Below are 17,263 nucleotides of genomic sequence, written 5' to 3'. Positions count from 1 at the left end.
AAGTGGGCAGAGATTTGGCAGATGGAATACAATACTGGAAAGTATGAGGTTATGCACTTTGGCAGGAAAAATCATAGAGCAAGTTATTATCTTAATGGCAAGAAACTGGAAAGTACTGTAGTACAAAGGGATCTGGGGGTCCTGGTGCACGAAACTCAAAAAGTTAGTATGCAGGTGCAGCAAGTGATCAAGAAGGCCAATGGAATGTTGGCTTTTATTGCTAGGGCGATGCATACAGTTTTGGTGTCCATACTTAAGAAAAGACATACTTGCTCTCGAGTCAGTACAAAGAAGGTTCACTCGGTTAATCCCGGGGATGAGGGGGTGGTCATATGAGGAGAGCTTGAGTACATTGGGACTCTACTCATTGGAGTTCAGAAGAATGAGAGGCGATCTTATTGAAACATATAAGATTGTGAAGGGGCTTGATCGGGTGGATGCGGTGAGGATGTTCCCAATGAAGGGTGAAACTAGAACTAGGGGGCATAATCTTAAAATAAGGGGCTGCTCTTTCAAAACTGAGATGAGGGTGGTAAGTTTGTGGAATTTGCTGCCCCAGAAAGTTGTGGAAGCTACATCATTAAATAAATTTAAAACAGAAATAGATAGTTTCCTAGAAGTAAAGGGAATTAAGGGTTACGGGGAGCGGGCAGGAAATTGGACATGAGTCTAGGTTCGGAATGGTCATGGCCCTGTGGGTAGTGGAGTGGGCCCAGGGGCCGTGTAGCCTGGTTCTGCTCCTACTGTGTTCTAATTCTGTGTTAGATTTCAGGAGATGGTTTTATTCCTGTTCCTGGCTGGGGTGGAGATCGCCTTTACAGAAGGTAAGTGCTGTAGAAAATATAGGGACAGAGTGATCTCCTGAAGAATTTCGATCGCCTAGATGGGTCAGAGAGGAATTTCCCAGATTTTTTTCTCCCAAATTGGCCATTGGGTCGTTATCTGGTTTTTCGCCTCTCCCGGGAGATCACATGGGTTCGGGGGGATGCAGAGTGATAGAAGATTTGAGGCTAGGATCAGATCAGCCATGATCTTATTGAATGGTGGAGCAGGCTCGAGGGGCCGATTGGCCTACTCCTGCTCCTATTTCTTATGTTCTTATGAAGCCACCCCACCACATGCAGATTATTGCATCTCAGCATGGCAGGAAGGTGCACCCCTTGATGTTGTGAATTGCAATCCCTCACACAATAAAAATGTGGATAAAGCACATGTGGAAAGTCTGCCAATCTGAACAGTGAGGAGCAGCCTCCTTTGGAATTGGAAAAACACCATACAAATTGGGCCAAATTTACTGTTTGGCCCGATCATTCTTAAAAGAATACAACAGCAAAATACTGCGGATGCTGGAAATCTGAAATAACAACAGAAAATGCTGGAAATACTCAGCAGGCCAGGCAGCATCCGTGGAGAGAGAAACAGAGTTATCGATGAAGGGTCCCAGACCTGAAACGTTAGCTCTGTTTCTCTCTCCACGGATGCTGCCTGGCCTGCTGAGTATTTCCAGCATTTTCTGTTGTTATTCTTAAAAGAACGATTGATCAGGTCACTGAAGCAGCAAAAAGGAGCATCACCCCACAGTAAGCTCCCCAATGGGACTAAGCCCAGGATACCCAGGGGTAGAAATTTGTCTGGGCCCATTTTCAGCACATGCCCAACCGGGACACCGAAGGCCGGCCTGAAATTGGACCTCGGGCCTCATTAATATTTTTTCCGCTGCTGCTGGCACCTGTCGGGCCACTCGCCTTGCCAGCAGAGGCCTGAAGGAAAATCTCAGAAAATCTACTGGAAGCACTCCGCCTCCCTCTTGGGGCACTGTGAGTGAATATCATGGCGCTACGTGCTGCAGCGCCATGCTCTGCGGCACATCGCGCCGCAGTACTGCAGACCTTCCTCCCCTTATTAAAGGGGAGGGGCCTAGCGCAGCGCAACCTGGGGCCCAGCTGGGCCACCAAGGATCAGAGTGCTGGCAAAAGAGCCCGGCACGCAAGAGAAGTGCTGGGCTCACGGAGCGCAGCTGGCACTCCGCGGGGGGGGGGGCTTCACAGAAGGCCGGGGATGGCAAAACGGGCAGGTGCTGGCAGGCGGCCAGCAACAAAAATGGCCGCCAGGCACCTTCCCTTTAATATGAGCCACCACGGCCGCAGATAGGCCCCCCTGACCCCGTCAGACATAGCGTCCAGCGGTAAGTTAGGGGGCGCTACCGAAGATCGCGGCCGGGGCGCTGCGCACAGCGATGACATCATCGCCGGCGGTGCAGCACCGCAGGGCGCTAACGGTTACCACTGCCGCTAACCTCCCGCTGAATTTCGTGGGAGGCGTTAGCAGCACCATGCCCAGGCGCTAACGGGAGGCCCAAATCAACCAAATTTTTCCCCCATAGATCCTTATGATCCCAAAGTGATATAGTAACAGCTATCCAATCAGCTGAACAAATCGAGGACCATAGCTATTAAACCACAGCATCTTGAGGACAATTGTTATTAAACTATATGTATTGTAGAATCATGTGCAATTTGTTAATAACCGATTCCAGTTTTACACAGCTACTTTCACAAAACAGCCTGTGTGCTTGCACAAAGGAAAGATAAACTAAAGAGAGGAAATTTTTTAAACAGTTTTTTTTAACCATTTCAGGTGTATGATTTCCAAGTCAGATCTGATGCTCACAGTCAGACTTTTCAGAATGACCTTATGAAGCAAGTCACTGATTCCTATGGGCCAGAACTTAACAGTTCAAGCTTCACGCCTAAATGGGCACTCAAGATCACCTGGGAAAATGTCCTCCCATACACTGGATATCAAAACACAGAACCTCAGGGTGTACGTATTTATTAACCTCCAATTATTGTACCGTGCCAGCCATTCTACAATGCTAACATTTTTACACCTTGCTGCTGACTACTTTTGATTACAGAATTTGATTAATCCTGAACTATACTGCGAAAGATTCTGAATTGAGTTATAGCGACTTTAATCTTTTGAATGATTGAGCATGCACAATCAGATGCAGTAAATCTTGAGAGTTGTAAACAAATTTCTGAAGTTTGCTGCTTAAATAAAATTACTATTCCATAGTGTTTTTGACTCATATCATGATAATGCAATACATGGAGAATTTTTCGTGCACAAAAATCAGTTCTTAAAACTTTGTAGTTGGCTCAGAATAGAATATATCAATGTAATGTGGTCACTACGTTCAACCAAATGCCGTCTAGTTATTTTAGGTACTTGAGTTCTACGCAGGCAAATAGGTAAAATATTTGCCTTGAAATTCAATTATGCATAGCCCATTTTCGGGGTTAAAAACGGGTGCTGCAGGGCTCAATCTGGCAGGCACATGTTTAGTCTGCACTGGAAATGCGCCGTATGCCATATTGGTTATGGCGTCTTGGAGTTGTCCAGGGCCCCTGCCTGAAACTGGCGTTGGGCCCATTGCTTCTGAAAACTGGAGGCCTAATGTCTGTTTCAGGCCCCTGTATGAAATTGGTTCCCGACTGAGTGCAGCATATACTGTACCTGGCTCCGCAATAAAACTGTGAGCCACTGTCTCCCCACGCTCACGCCCCTCCTGATTGTACTATGGATCTGAACTATTCTAATATTATAAGACAAAGTACAATTTGACCAAGTATATCTGCAGCACCTTTTAATGTAAACGCTGGTTTATTTTCTTCAACATTTTGTGACAAAATGTTTCTTTTTCAGACCAATACTTACCAAGCAGTTCTAACAACTGATGGCATCTATTCCTTCTGTTTAATTCAATTCAAAGATGGTGGAATGAACTGGAGATATGACATAAGGCCTCACTACAGAAATTATGCGCTCATGGGCTATTATAGGTATTTAGAACTTGCAGTCTGTATTTTAAAACAGATTTCCAATAGGTAACAGTAGACTTGTTGTAAATATTGCTATTTATTACCACCCCACAACTGCCGATCTTAGCCATAAGATCATTTAACTTTGCTTGATTTAGGCTTTCCCATCCCGCTCCTGCTTTTCCAGGCATCACTCCTGAATTCCACTTCATTGGTTGTATAACTAAGTAACTTATTTCATTTTTTTTTTCATTTATAGTGGGTCCATGCGATCATATCTTGATTCAAGCATGCTTCTAGCCTTTAATGATCCTCACACCAGATTTAATGTACCACCTGAAAAAATCTACCACCCAGATAGGTACCCTGGGTTCAAAACAGGTTTGTTATCCTTTCAACATTTAAGTATTGATGCGCTATCAATAACTCAAAAGACTGAGATTAAGCGAGTAATTAACAGGCTTTTATTAACAAGAGAATGAAGGTGTGCCTCGAGTGGTCGACCGGTCCAGAATACAAAGGGGCTGTGGAGCAGTCACCTTTATACCTGGATTCGTGGGAGGAGTCAGCCGAGGCACAGTGGAATACAAACAGTGGTTTACCACAAGTATAGTATTGTTTTAAAAGTTATTCTTGACAGATATTATCTGTCAATTAACATTTATTAATTAAGTATGATTAACAGAAAACTAAGATGACTAGATATTAAAAAATAGAATCCCAGCTCTTTACCTGAAAGGACTAAATCATGCCAAGGACAGTTCCACGCCACACGCAGCTTCACAATACTTTTCCCAGTAGCCATTCTTCATGTGTAATGTTGGACAATGAGCATTAGCAGGCTGTTTGACTGCAGTGGTCATTACAGATAACCCCAATACTCTCCTCACCCAGTATCCATACATGTATCCAGAGATGGTCACTGAATAGCGAGCAGAAACATTGAATAATTTGCCCCCACTTCTAGCTAGCTAGCAATGACATCAACAGCCTGGCTGAAATGAGCTAATTTAGCACAAATCAGGAATCAAACCCTAGAGATTCTTCATCTTCAGTCCCACAACATGTGGTGCATTTACCCATTGGGGGAGTGTAAATATCTGCCTCCGAAGGGTTAATGATCTAGTGAAGAAGCCAATATTAATTTCATAATTGAATTTACCACAATTGGAGGAAAGATTTTCAACAGACAAGTTGCGTAATTGCCAAATTAACAGGTAGCTGGCAGAATTTTGCTATCAAAGAGATGCATTGGCCAGAGTCCCTATAGCCTTTTGTTGGTACAGCAAAAAAAATTATGAACATCTTTTCTTACAAAGATGTGCAGGTTAGGTTGATTGGCTATGATAAATTGACCCTTAGTGTTAGTGGGATTAAATACGTGGGGTTACGGGGATAGGGTGGGATATGTGTTGGTGTAGGGGTTACAGGGATCGGGTGGGATATGTGTCGGTGCAGGCTTGATGGGCCGAAATGGCCTCTATCTGCACTGTGGGGTTTCTGTGATTCTGTGAAAATGAGCCACTAGAAAATAAAAGTGTCTCTTAAAACATAGATAATAATCTACAGCCTTTGCCTTTAGTCACAAGCCTTGAGTGGTTAAATGTGCCTTCTGGGGATTGCAGGGTCTATGTTTTAATCTCCGTAACTTTAATATTTACAGGTAAAAATGGAAGGTGGGCTTACCGACTGGAAAGAAATAACAATTCCACAATAAACCCAAGACAAAAATGCATGGACTGGTATTTAAGGGAACCTGAGCCATACTGGAGCTACAACAGTTCCATTTGTCCCTGCTCTTTTTGGCAGGCTATATTTGATAGTGCCTTTACATGGGGAGACAACATATATTATTATGGATTTGGTGTTAAAGAACTTCAAGGTAATGGTTAACTTTTTTATTTTATGATCATACAATCAGAAATAATAATGTGAGAAGATTAAACATTTCTTTCTCTTAATCCAGTGAAGGCTGCAAGGCCTTGCACTTATTTGATTATAATTATCAGTGGAATAAAAATTAATGTAGACAATGTGATACCTACAACATTTTGCAGTAGATTCTCAACTAGGATTATGAGTTCGAATATCTGCCTCAACTAAAATTATCTTGTAGACAATTTTTGTAGCCCAAACCGGACTGCTGATTTTTTCAAGTCAATGATCTTACATTACATAGATTTACATAAAATTTACAGTAATGAAACAAGCCATTATATACTGGGTGTTTATGCTCCACACAAGGCTCCTCCTACCCTACCGCATCTAACACAATCAGCATATTCTTCTATGCATTCTGTGATCTGTCTGGGTCTTATTCTTCACTAATACAAAAGCAAAATACTGCAGATGCTGGAAATCAAAAATAAAAACAGAAAATGCTGGAAATACTCAGCAGGTCAGGCAACATCTGTGGAGGGAGAAACAGAGTTAACGTTTCAGGTCGATGGCCTTTTATCGTTCTGATGAAAGGTGAACGACCTCTATTGTTAACTTTGTTTTCTCTCTTCACCGATGCTGCCTGACCTGCTGAGTACTTCCAGCATTTTCTGTTTATATTTCTTATTCTTCATTGTTGGGTTTCACAACAGCCAGAATTTATATAGTGAATTCATTATTAATGCTTCTTGGTCCAAATGAAACCAGTTTATTATGGAATACAGTCATATTGTGAGGCTACACCTTGAGTACTGTGTTCATAACATTCAAGCCACGGAGGCTGTGCTGAGAAGAGCCTCAAAGCTAATCCCTTGCATCAAAGGATTAAGTTATGAGGCAATAATGGAAAACTAGGGCCTTGAAAGAGTTCCTTATTATAAAAATGTAAAAGACATAGAAAAGGTTACCCAAAACACTACTTCAAGATATACCGGTATAATTGAACAAGGAGACATCAGTTAAAACTGGTGAAAGGAAAATTCAGGACAGATGTCAGGAAAATTGTCTTCATGCAAAGAGATGCAAGCACTGGCATCTACCCAACATTTGGACGGTGGAGACAAATGGGGTTAAGTGTCAACCGTGGCTCAGTTGGTAGCACTATCGCCCGAGTCCGAAGGTTATGGCCAACGTTCCCTCTAAGCTGCGTGGCCGTGCAGCTCTCTGCTGGTAACGCGCTGCCTGGCAGAAGCTTTTCCAACGTTAAGTTATGGGCCACACAGCCCCTTTAAAGGGGCCCCGCACCCCCCCAAAAAACTGCGGGAACATTAGTTGTGGGTTCGAGTCCCACTCCGGAGACTTGAGCATAAAAATCTAGGATGAGATGTTAAACCGAGGCCCCGTCTGCTCTCTCAGGTGGACGTAAAAGATTACATAGCACTATTCGAAGAAGAGCAGGGGAGTTATCCCCGTTGTCGTGGCCAATATTTATCCCTCAATCAACATCACGAAAACAGATTATCTGGTGATTATCACATTGCTGTTTGTGGGATCCTGCTGTACACAAACAGCAATGCCGCCTTTCCTACATTACAACAGTGACTAAACTGCAAAAAGTTCTGAAGAAGGGTTTCGACCTGAAACGTTAACTCTGTTTCTCTCTCCACGGATGTTGCCTGGCCTGCTGAGTTTTTCCAGCGTTTTCTGTTCAAAAAGTACTTCATTGGCTGTAAAGAGCTTTGGGACATCCTGAGGTTCTGAAAGGCGCTATATAAATGCAAGTTTTTCTTTCTTTAAATTGATTTTCATCGGTAGCGCAAAATGGCGATAACAAATCGGCAGTCCGTTTTGCACGCCGCCTGATTTTATTTTCTATTGGTATCATTCGAAGAGAAAATGAGGTGAAGTGTAAAACAGCATGCCGATTCGCAATCGCCCATTTTGTGCTACCACCTCAGATTAATTTCACCCCCAAACATTTTAGACTCAATTCAAGCGACGGTTAGATAATATGATGGTGGGAATGTAATTTTTTTTAAATTCTGGATGGATGAGCTATGATGGGTTGTTTGTACATACATTGAATTTGTGAATATGTAGTGTAGTAGTTCAAACACTGATAGGCAGGACCACTGATGTTTAGTGCTTAAAGTACATGGTTCTTCCCATTTTTCACAGGAAAAAAATCGCAAATCATTCGCTTTGCTGCTAGTCCTTACTCATGTTCCCCAGTATAGATGAAGATAATATATAAGCCCTACTGAGAGCTATCACCTATGCCAAGGTGCATTAGTAACACTATGGCAATTTGAGAATTTCCTGCTTTGTGTAGTTTGATGTCTATCAGGAATCAGAAAACAAACCTCTGAGATTAAAAGATGGCCTGGGTAACAACACATTATTAGACACACCTTCCCATCTCCCTGGAAGGTGAAGTTATAAGCCTATGTCAGTTTGTTTAGGGGATGGAGAAAAAGCTGTCTAAGATGAGGACTATTCCTGTATCATTGTAGTTACCTGATTGTCAATCCTTGCCTAACCATTGATGCCATTCAGGACAGTGAATGTTGGCAAACTATTTGCAGCACCTTTACAGTCAAGTCTAAACTTGCCGTCAGTCAGTATCTACACACTTGCATTTCCAGCACATGGCATTGGATAATGATCAGCATGAATAATACAGCAGCAAAACATGAGGAAAGAAAACTAAGCACAATAACTTGACAGACATCAAACGCAATTCAATAGACAGTTTGACAGAAGATGTCAGGCAGTAGAACTACCTGCAACTTCTGTCATGCAAATCAAGAGAAGAAAAAAAACAAAGTGGAGGAGGGCTGATATGCAACGCACACCCCACCAAACCCCCCACCACCCCCACCCCCAACGTGAACAATCAACCTACAGGACTCCAAATGTCTGAACCTGAAGCAGAAAGCATGAGAATAGGAGCTTAAACAAAGCATTTTCTGAATCAAACACAAACTACAATTAATTTAATCATAACAAATTTGAGTATGGGTCATCTGATCAGTCTTTTAATTGTAGCTTGCCCTTTGCTAGCTGTTGCAGTGAGTAGTCATGTCATCAGAACTAACCTGGTCTTATTATATCAAAATCCTCAGCTGAGATACCGAGTGATAGGCTTAATTAATTTAAATATAAAAGACATTTTCTATTTTTTTCCAGCAACATATCTCACGATGCAAAGCAGATTCCCTAACTCGCAAGGTTCTGGAGTGAGATGTTACTATTCATGGAATGGTGGTTTAATCTATGGTGAAAAAGAAAGATTCCTCCCAACACCATGGATTTACTTCAACTGGTTGGCTTGGGCGTGGAGCGGATACTCGTATTACTTACAGCAGTGGCGGAATTTTTGGTACAATGTTTTACCACCTCTGCGAAAGCAATACAAAGGTAAGAAAGAATTACCTGCTGCTTTAGGTAATGTTTTCAAATCCTACTAAACCTAGCAAAGAAAAGCATTGTATTTTTCAGTCCTTTTAATATCCATGTTTGTACATAATTTAATGTCGATTAATTCTACATGCATGCTAAACAGCAAAAGCAGCATTTTATGGACAGAGCTAAGCAATCCCACAACAAATGAATCAGGTCAAAGCACTGCAACCCAGCCACATCCGGTCCTGAATGGTGGTGGACAAGTAAGCAACTGACGGGAGGAGGAGGCTCCATGAACTTCCCATCCCCATCCTCAACAATTGCCAAGCCCAGCACATGAGCGCAACAGACAAGGCTGAAGCATTTGCAACCCTCTTCAGCCAAAGTGCCGAGTGGACGATCCTTCTCAGCCTACTCCTGAAGTCTCCACCATCACAGATGCCAGTCTTCAACCAAATTGTTGATTTACTCCATGTGACATCAAGAAACAGCTCAGTGCACTGGACACAGCAAAGGCAACAGGCCCCGACAACATCCCAGCTGTAGTGCTGAAGGCCTGTGCTCCAGAACTAGCTGCACCCCTAGCTAAGCTGTTCTAGTAGAACTATAACACTGCCATCTACCCAATAATGTGGAAAATTGCTCAGGTATGTCCTGTCCACAAAAAACAGGACAAATCCAACCCTAATCCAATTACCGCTTTATTGGCCTACTCCCAGTCATCAGCAAAGTGATGGACGAGTCATCAACAGTTCTATCAAGCGGCACTTATTCACTAATAACTTGTGTACTGTGAATAACATTCATACTACATAAGTGCCAGGCACTGACCATCTCCAACAAGGAAGAGCCTAACCATCTCCCTTGATAATCAATGACATTAACACCACCGAGTTCCCTACCATCGGCATACTAGGATCACCATTGACCACAAACTCAACTAGAACAGCCACATAAATACTGTGGCTACTAGAGGCAGTCAGAGGATGGGTATCCCGTGGCAAGTGGTTCACCTTCTGACTCCCCAAAGCCTCTCCACCACATACAGACAAGAATCAAGTCAGGTGTGTGATGGAATACTGCCAACTTACAACACTCAAGCTCAACACCATCCAGGACAGCCTGCTTGATCGGCACTTCATCCCTTAGCTTAAACATTCACTCCCTCCACCACCAGCATACCGTGGCTGCAGTGTGTATTCACAGGAGGCAGGGTAGCAAGTTGCCAAGGACTCATCAGCACCTCCCAAACCCGTTACCTGCACCACCTAGGAGGACAAGGGCAGCAGGTGCATGGGACATCATCCCCTCCAGGATCCTTTCCAAGTCACACTCCATCCTGACATGGACACACATCGCCATTCCTTCATCATCGCTGGGTCAAAATCCTAGAACTGTCTACCTAGCAGCATTGTTAGAGCACCTTCACCACATAGACTGCAGATGCTGAACTCGGGATGAGCAATAAATGCTTGCCTTGCTGGTGATGCCCATGTCGCGAGAATGAATAATAAAAAAATTCTCCCCTTTTGGAAGTTGGGTTTTGAATAAAACCTATAGGCCTAGAAATTCAGTTGTTTGCGCCAGCCGCTAGCGCCTTAGGAGGAGGAGATGTGGGGTGCTAAGCGGCTAGCGCCCGGACGCAGCGCGATCTGCGCCTCTCACCAACTTCAGTTAAGATTTAGCAGCGGCGCCAAGCCTTTGCGCGCGCTCAGCTGCGCGCACAGATCCTGACGTCATTTCATGGTGCAACGCCCTTTGTGCGCCCCAAACCGGAAATTCTGTGGCGCCGGCCTATTGTGCGCCTGGTGCCCCTAGTAACTGGTAGAGGGGAACGGTTCCCAGTCGCTGCGGGGCGCTAATTAAAGGGCACTCCTCCTGCAGTAGAAATGGCAGCCATTTTGCAACACTCCTTTGTGAGAGACGGATCTTTGGAGAGAGACAAAGGTAGAGAGCTTTCTGGTTTGGCTCAACACTCGCACAGGTACTTGTGGCTTCAGGCCACAGCTTTGCACTTGTCTTTAACTTCAGAGCCATAGCATTGATTGGAAACATATAATGGGGGCTGCAATGGGTGGAAACGTTGGGCTTCTCCATTGCATTCAAAGGGCTCAGAGACGCCGTGAGAGAGTGCCAGCCATGGCCAGACGGAGAAGGGGCAACAGGCGTCGGCAAAGGAGGCCTTACCCACCCAGGGTATACCGCCAGCAGTTCTCATATCTGAACATGTCTGACGAGCAGTGTGTTCGGAGGCTGCGATTCAGAAGGGCGGTGGTCACTGAGATCTGCCACCTGCTTCGCGGAGATCTGCAGCCACAGCTGAGGAGCAGGACATCTCTGTCGGTGGCAGTGAAGGTGACGGTGTCTCTCAACTTCTATGCCACCGGCTCCTTCCAATCCGCTACTGGGGACATTTCCAACATCTCCCAGTTTGCGGTACATTGCTGCATCCGCCAGGTGACCAATGCCCTTTTCAGAAGGAGACGTCAGTTCATCTCCTTCTCCATGACCGTTGACAAGCAGCAACAGCGTGCAATGGGCTTTGCAGCATTAGCGGGCTTCCCCATGGTGCAGGGCGCCATTGACTGCACGCATGTGGCTTTGCGGGCACCTCTAGAGAATGCCGAGGAATACCGCAACCGGAAGGGCTACCATTCGCTCAACGTGCAGTTGGTGTGTGACCACAGGCAGCTCATCCTAGCTGTCAATGCCCGCTTTCCAGGCAGCAGCCACGATGCCTTCATCCTGCGCCAGACTTCTGTGGCAGACATGTTCCAGGCCCAGCCTCACCCATGAGGATGGCTTCTCGGGGACAAAGGCTATCCTTTGTGCACCTGGCTGATGACCCCGCTCCGTGCGCCCCGCACCCCTGCTGAAGAGGGATACAATGACAGTCATCAAGCAACCAGGAACATCATTAAGCAAACAATCAGCGTCCTGAAGCAACGGTTCCGATGTCTGGATCGTTCCGGAGGAGCCCTACAGTACTCGCCTGAGCGAGCCTCCCATTTCGTTGTCGTGTGCTGCATGCTGCACAACCTGGCTATCCGCAGGACTCAGCCACTGCCACCAGACATTGGAGGACCACCAGAGGAGGAGGAGGAGGAGGAGGACCAGCACAGGAGGGAGGCAGAAAGTGCAAGGGCCGCCCTCCCCCAAAAAACAAATAGGCCAGTCTCGGCCTTTCCAAAAAAACAAATAGACCAGTCTCGGCCTTTCCAAAAAAACAAAGAGACCAGTCTCGGCCTTTCCAAAAAAACAAATAGACCAGTCTCGGCCTTTACAAGTAAAACAAAGACACCAGTATCGGCCTTTACAAGTGAAACAAAACATTTGGCCACACCTTCTACTTTTTCCCCCGCGAGGGTGATGCGTTTCGCATCCGTGACTGGCCCCTGCCCGCCCTGCAGCTCCTCCTCAATGGGACCCCAGTGGCTGCAGCAAAGCTGGGGGAAGGCTGCTGAGGGTCAGATGGCGAGACGGCAGATGCCCTTGGCGGTCGGCCTGGACCAGCTCTGGGCCTGGAGGGGCCGGCTGCTGACTGCTCCAACTCTGCTTGGGCGGCAGCAGTCTGTCCAGCGGCTGGTGGCAGCTGCAATGGAGGAGTGACAGTTTCGGCTGCAGGAATGCTGCCAACCTGACAGATCACAGGTACTCCCTGGTCGCCTGATACATTGGCACTCGCACGGGCCAGCACTGCAGCATGCGCAGCAATCTGCTGAAGCACAGACTGCTGGGCTGCTGCGGTGCGTCGAGTGCCCTGGCGATGCCTGGCCGATCCAGCGAGGGTGGCAGCAGTTAGTGCCCGTGTGGCCCTGGTCTGTGTCCGCATGACACCAGCCAGTGAATGCACGGCACAACTGAGCACTTGGCTAGAAGCCGCCTGTGCTGCCGCGAAGTCCTGCAGACTCCTGGCCTGTGCTGCACTGAATTGTTGCAGACTCCTGGCCTGTGCTGCACTGAATTGTTGCAGACTCCTGGCCTGTGCTGCCCCGAATTCCTGCACACTCCTTGACAGTGACTCTATGGAGTCAGGCATCCTTGCCACTGCAGCCATGAGCTCAGTGTGCCTGCACTCAGCCTGGGCGGCCATTTCCGCTAGGAGCCGCACCTCCTCTGCGCTCACCGTAGCAGGACTGGAGGCCACACTCACCCTCCTGGGCCCCGGAGCTTCACTCTCCTCCGACCTTTCCCCCCTGCTCCCCTCCAGGGAAGACGTGTCCCCATCATCGCCATGGGCTGCCTCGGCTGAGGGTGGCACTGATGGTCCGGCTTCCTCTTCCTCCTCCTCGCCCTCCGATTCACTCACAGTGCCAGCTTGAGGGCCCGCCTCCTCACCTGGCGATTCAGCATCTGAAAGCAGGGAGGCACAAGAGTTGCTTTAGAGTGAGGACAGGGCGGCAGCGAGGGAGGCATGAGTGCTGCTATGCACTGCATTGGTCCAACAGTGGCAAAGGATGCTGTTCTGAGGCGCAAGTGGAAAGAGAGAGGTCAAAAAGGTGATGCCCTTACCATTGGGGCCCACAACAGGGTCGGCATCTCCACTGGCGACGGGGCCAATCAGCCGGCCTGACATAATGCGCTCCACACGCTGCTCCAGGTCGGAGAGCTGTTTGAGGTCAGGATGGCCTCCCCCGGTCTCACGCTGCTGCCTTCGGTTGTGCGCCACCTTGCCCTGCAAGAGAAAGGACGGCCTCTAAGTACAGTGTGAAGCCCTGATCTTGTCTGCACTGCCTCCCATGGTGGACTAGCCCTGACAGTGTGAAGCCCTGATCTTGTCTGCACTGCCTCCCATGGTGGACTAGCCCTGACAGTGTGAAGCCCTGATCTTGTCTGCACTGCCTCCCATGGTGGACTAGCCCTGACAGTGTGAAGCCCTGATCTTGTCTGCACTGCCTCCCATGGTGGAATAGCCCTGACAGTGTGTAAAGTCCTGAATGTGCAAGTGATTTTCATGACAGTCCCATAGCTGCTGGATGAGGGCTGGGCATTAGGGCTTTCAGGTCCCTTTGCCCATAAACTGAGGTGCACATGCAGGGATGAGGAGGACACTGGAAAGGGTACTCACCCTGACAACCCGAGTGAGGTCGTTGAACTTTTTTCGGCATTGTACAGGAGTCCTGGCAACCACGCTGTTGGAGGTCACCCTGTTTGACACCTCCCTCCAGGCTTTCCGACAGGAGCTGGGCAGCAGCCTCCTGCCACCTTCAGGGAACAGAACATGGCGCCTGCGCTCCACTGCACCAACCAGCACCCTCAGGTCACCCTCGCTGAAGCGCTGCGCTCTCTCCCTGGCCTTCTCCATTGTCCTGGGCGTTGTACAGATCAAGCAGCAGTGGTCAGGCCTTGCTTCAGGGCTGCAGTGTGCAGGGCGTGGCAGCCAAACAAATTCACCCTCCCCCTTTAAGAGCTCACCGGCGCCAGAGTGTCTGCCTTCAATCAGCAACTCGCCGCACCTGCGCTGCGCCCGCCCTCGGGGGTATCGCCCCGGGCCGCCGGCTTAGCGCCTAATGATAGTCGTGCATCACCTGTTTCAGCACAGCAGCAACCTCTTGGGGCGATGCCACTGAATATCGGCGAAGGTGGCGCCGGGCGCAAACTTTAGCGGCCGCCCGGCTGTAGCGCCCCAAACGTGGCTATACTGAATTTCTAGGCCATATTCTTTTTATTTTCAGCAAGTTTCAAAAACAACTATTACAGCAGATTATTAGCCAATCAAAATGTTGTACTTTTGTTTTATTTTTGCAGTCTCTCAGTCGAACATCATGAGGTTGAAGTCACTTTAGTTTTAGATATGATGCCATAAGTATAGGCATTGACGCTGGAATGAGGCTCAACCATTTTCATCAATTAAGGGCGGCAGGCCTGCGATTTCCCAGCTATGATCCCTGCAAGTGCCATTCCATGCTGGGAACACCTAATCGAGGAATCAAGCCTTACAATTCCAGTGAACACTATGTTATTTTTATACTTGTGGTTTCATATTAGATTAAGATGGCCTTTATAGATTTATCATCACCTTTCTTAGCAGGACTGAAACTAGAAATGTAAGTCACCAAGAAATGTCAGGATCATTCCCCGCTTCCTATCTAATGCCAGTGCAGAAGTAGTTAGAAATGAATTCAGTTATTTTTTCTGTCATTGTTTAGAAATGGAAGTTGACCCATACCACGACTGCTGCAGAGATTCTGGTGATGATTATTACTGTAGTCTTTACCGAAAGAAGAGGCCCCAGGACTTCTGCTCCGGATACATTCCTCCACGGATAGGTATGTCATTTTACTTTTTAAAAATGTTTGGGTTTTATTTTCAGCACAATTACAAATATGTGGATTTTAATCATTTAAGCCTGGAAATTTTCTGTGAGGTATTATGTTTTAAATAAATGGATTAAAATCATTAAAATAGAAAATGGGATATTTGATATCAATGTGTTAAGCATTCATTTTGTACATCACAATTTTTAGGCCTTGGTTTTTAAGTAGAAGATACATGATAACTGCTGATCAAGAAATCAGATGAGATCCTAGATCAAGATTGTTCCACTAATTTTAATTGCAGATGGCCAAATTTAATGTAACTAGTAATATGAAAATAACACGTGTTGTTCATTGAGATTCTCATGTTACACTTGAGTAAGGCAATGACAGTTTACATTCATACAAGCATTCATTGAATACAGAGTAATGTCAGAGTGCTTTAAAGAGCAGTAGATAGAGAGAGGACACCAGACAGGAGGGAAATGGAAAAGGGTTGAGGGGACAAAATCATCTTTAACAAGGAGGATATTAAGGGGTCTTTTGAATGAGGGAAGGGACAAGGTTGAAATGCTGCTGGAGGGAGTTCCAGTAACTGAAGGAGCAGCCACCACTGGTGGAGTGGAGGGAGCGGGGAATAAAAAGTAGGCCATTTTCAGAGGAGTGGGGTATGCACGCAGTGACAAAGGGTTGGAGGAGATTGCGGAGGTAGCGAAGAGCAAGACCATGGAAGGATTTGATGGTGTGGACAATAATCTTAATGTCAGTTCTGTGGGACATGAGGAGCTAGTGGAGTTTGGTGAACAGAGGGATGATGGGATGCTACAGCATGTAGCATAGGTGAGAATTTTTTAAAATATTTATTCCCAGGAGATGAACATTGCTGGCAAGACTGGCATTTATTGCCAATCCCTAGTCACCCTTGAGAAGGTGGTGGTGGGCCTTCTTGAACCCCTGCAGTCCATGTGGTGAAGGTACTCCTACAGTGCTGTTAAGTAAGGAGTTCCAGGATTTTGACCCAGCAACAATGAAGGAATGGCAAAATGTGTCCAAGTCAGGATTATCTATGACCTGGCATCTTGGAGGTGATGGTGTTCCCATGCATCTGTTGCCCTGTTCTTCTAGGTGGAGGAGGTTACGCATTTGGAAGGCAGTGCACACTGGAGCTACGGTACGCCTGCGGAGCAGGGAGTAGATGTTTCAGCTGGTAGATAAGGTGCCCATCAAGCAGACTGCATTGTCCTGGATGGTGTCAAGCTTGGATTTGTTCAACTTTTTGTGGACAGGCCAAATGCGGGCAATTTTGCACATTGTTGGGTAAATGTTAGTGTTGTACTGGAACAACTTGCTAGAGGTTTAGATTGTGCTGGAATACAATTCTGTTATTGCTGATGGTGCACAGTGCCTCATGCATGCCCAGTTTTTGAACTATTGGATCGATTAATCTAGCCCACTTATCACAATGGTAGTGCCACATAACATGATGGAAGCTGTTGTCAGTATGAAGACAGGACTTGGTCTCCATGAGGACTGGCAATGGTCACAACTACCAAGACTGTCATGGACAGACACATCTGCGACAGGTAGATTGGTGAGGACGAGGTCAAGTAGGTTATTCCCTCATGTTGGTTCTCTCACCACCGGCTGCAATCCCAGTCCAGCAGTTATTTCCTTCAGGACTCGGCCAGCTCAGTCAGTGGTGATACTGCCGAGGGACTCTTGTTGATGGACATTGAAATCCCCTGTCCAGAGTATATTCTATGCCCTTGCAACCATCAGTGCTTCTTCCAAGTGGTGTTTAACATGGAGGAGTACTGATTCATCAGCTGAGGGAGGGCGGTAGGTGGTAATCAGCAGAAGGTTTCCTTGCCCATGTTTGGCGTGAAGCCATGAGACTTC

At 46.6% G+C, this 17,263-nt stretch overlaps 1 protein-coding gene across 1 annotated transcript in view; it reads left to right on the top strand.

The window, feature by feature from the left end:
* LOC147115634 (mucin-4-like) overlaps positions 1-17,263 on the top strand; it is an 83,170-nt gene that overhangs the window by 998 nt on the left and 64,909 nt on the right. The window contains exons 2-7 of the mRNA XM_085990064.1: positions 2,638-2,823; positions 3,709-3,845; positions 4,084-4,205; positions 5,488-5,706; positions 8,892-9,122; positions 15,257-15,376. Coding sequence (XP_085846190.1) covers positions 2,638-2,823; positions 3,709-3,845; positions 4,084-4,205; positions 5,488-5,706; positions 8,892-9,122; positions 15,257-15,376 — 1,015 coding nt within the window. The remainder of the gene's footprint in view (positions 1-2,637; positions 2,824-3,708; positions 3,846-4,083; positions 4,206-5,487; positions 5,707-8,891; positions 9,123-15,256; positions 15,377-17,263) is intronic.

This window comes from Somniosus microcephalus, chromosome 6 (genome assembly GCF_052327205.1).
Source record: "Somniosus microcephalus isolate GS21.2 chromosome 6, FLI_Smic_1.0, whole genome shotgun sequence".
In the NCBI taxonomy this organism is placed as follows: Eukaryota; Metazoa; Chordata; class Chondrichthyes; order Squaliformes; family Somniosidae; genus Somniosus; species Somniosus microcephalus.
The sequence above is the reverse complement of the archived record's forward strand: the minus strand, read 5'-3'. Positions and strand labels throughout refer to the sequence as shown.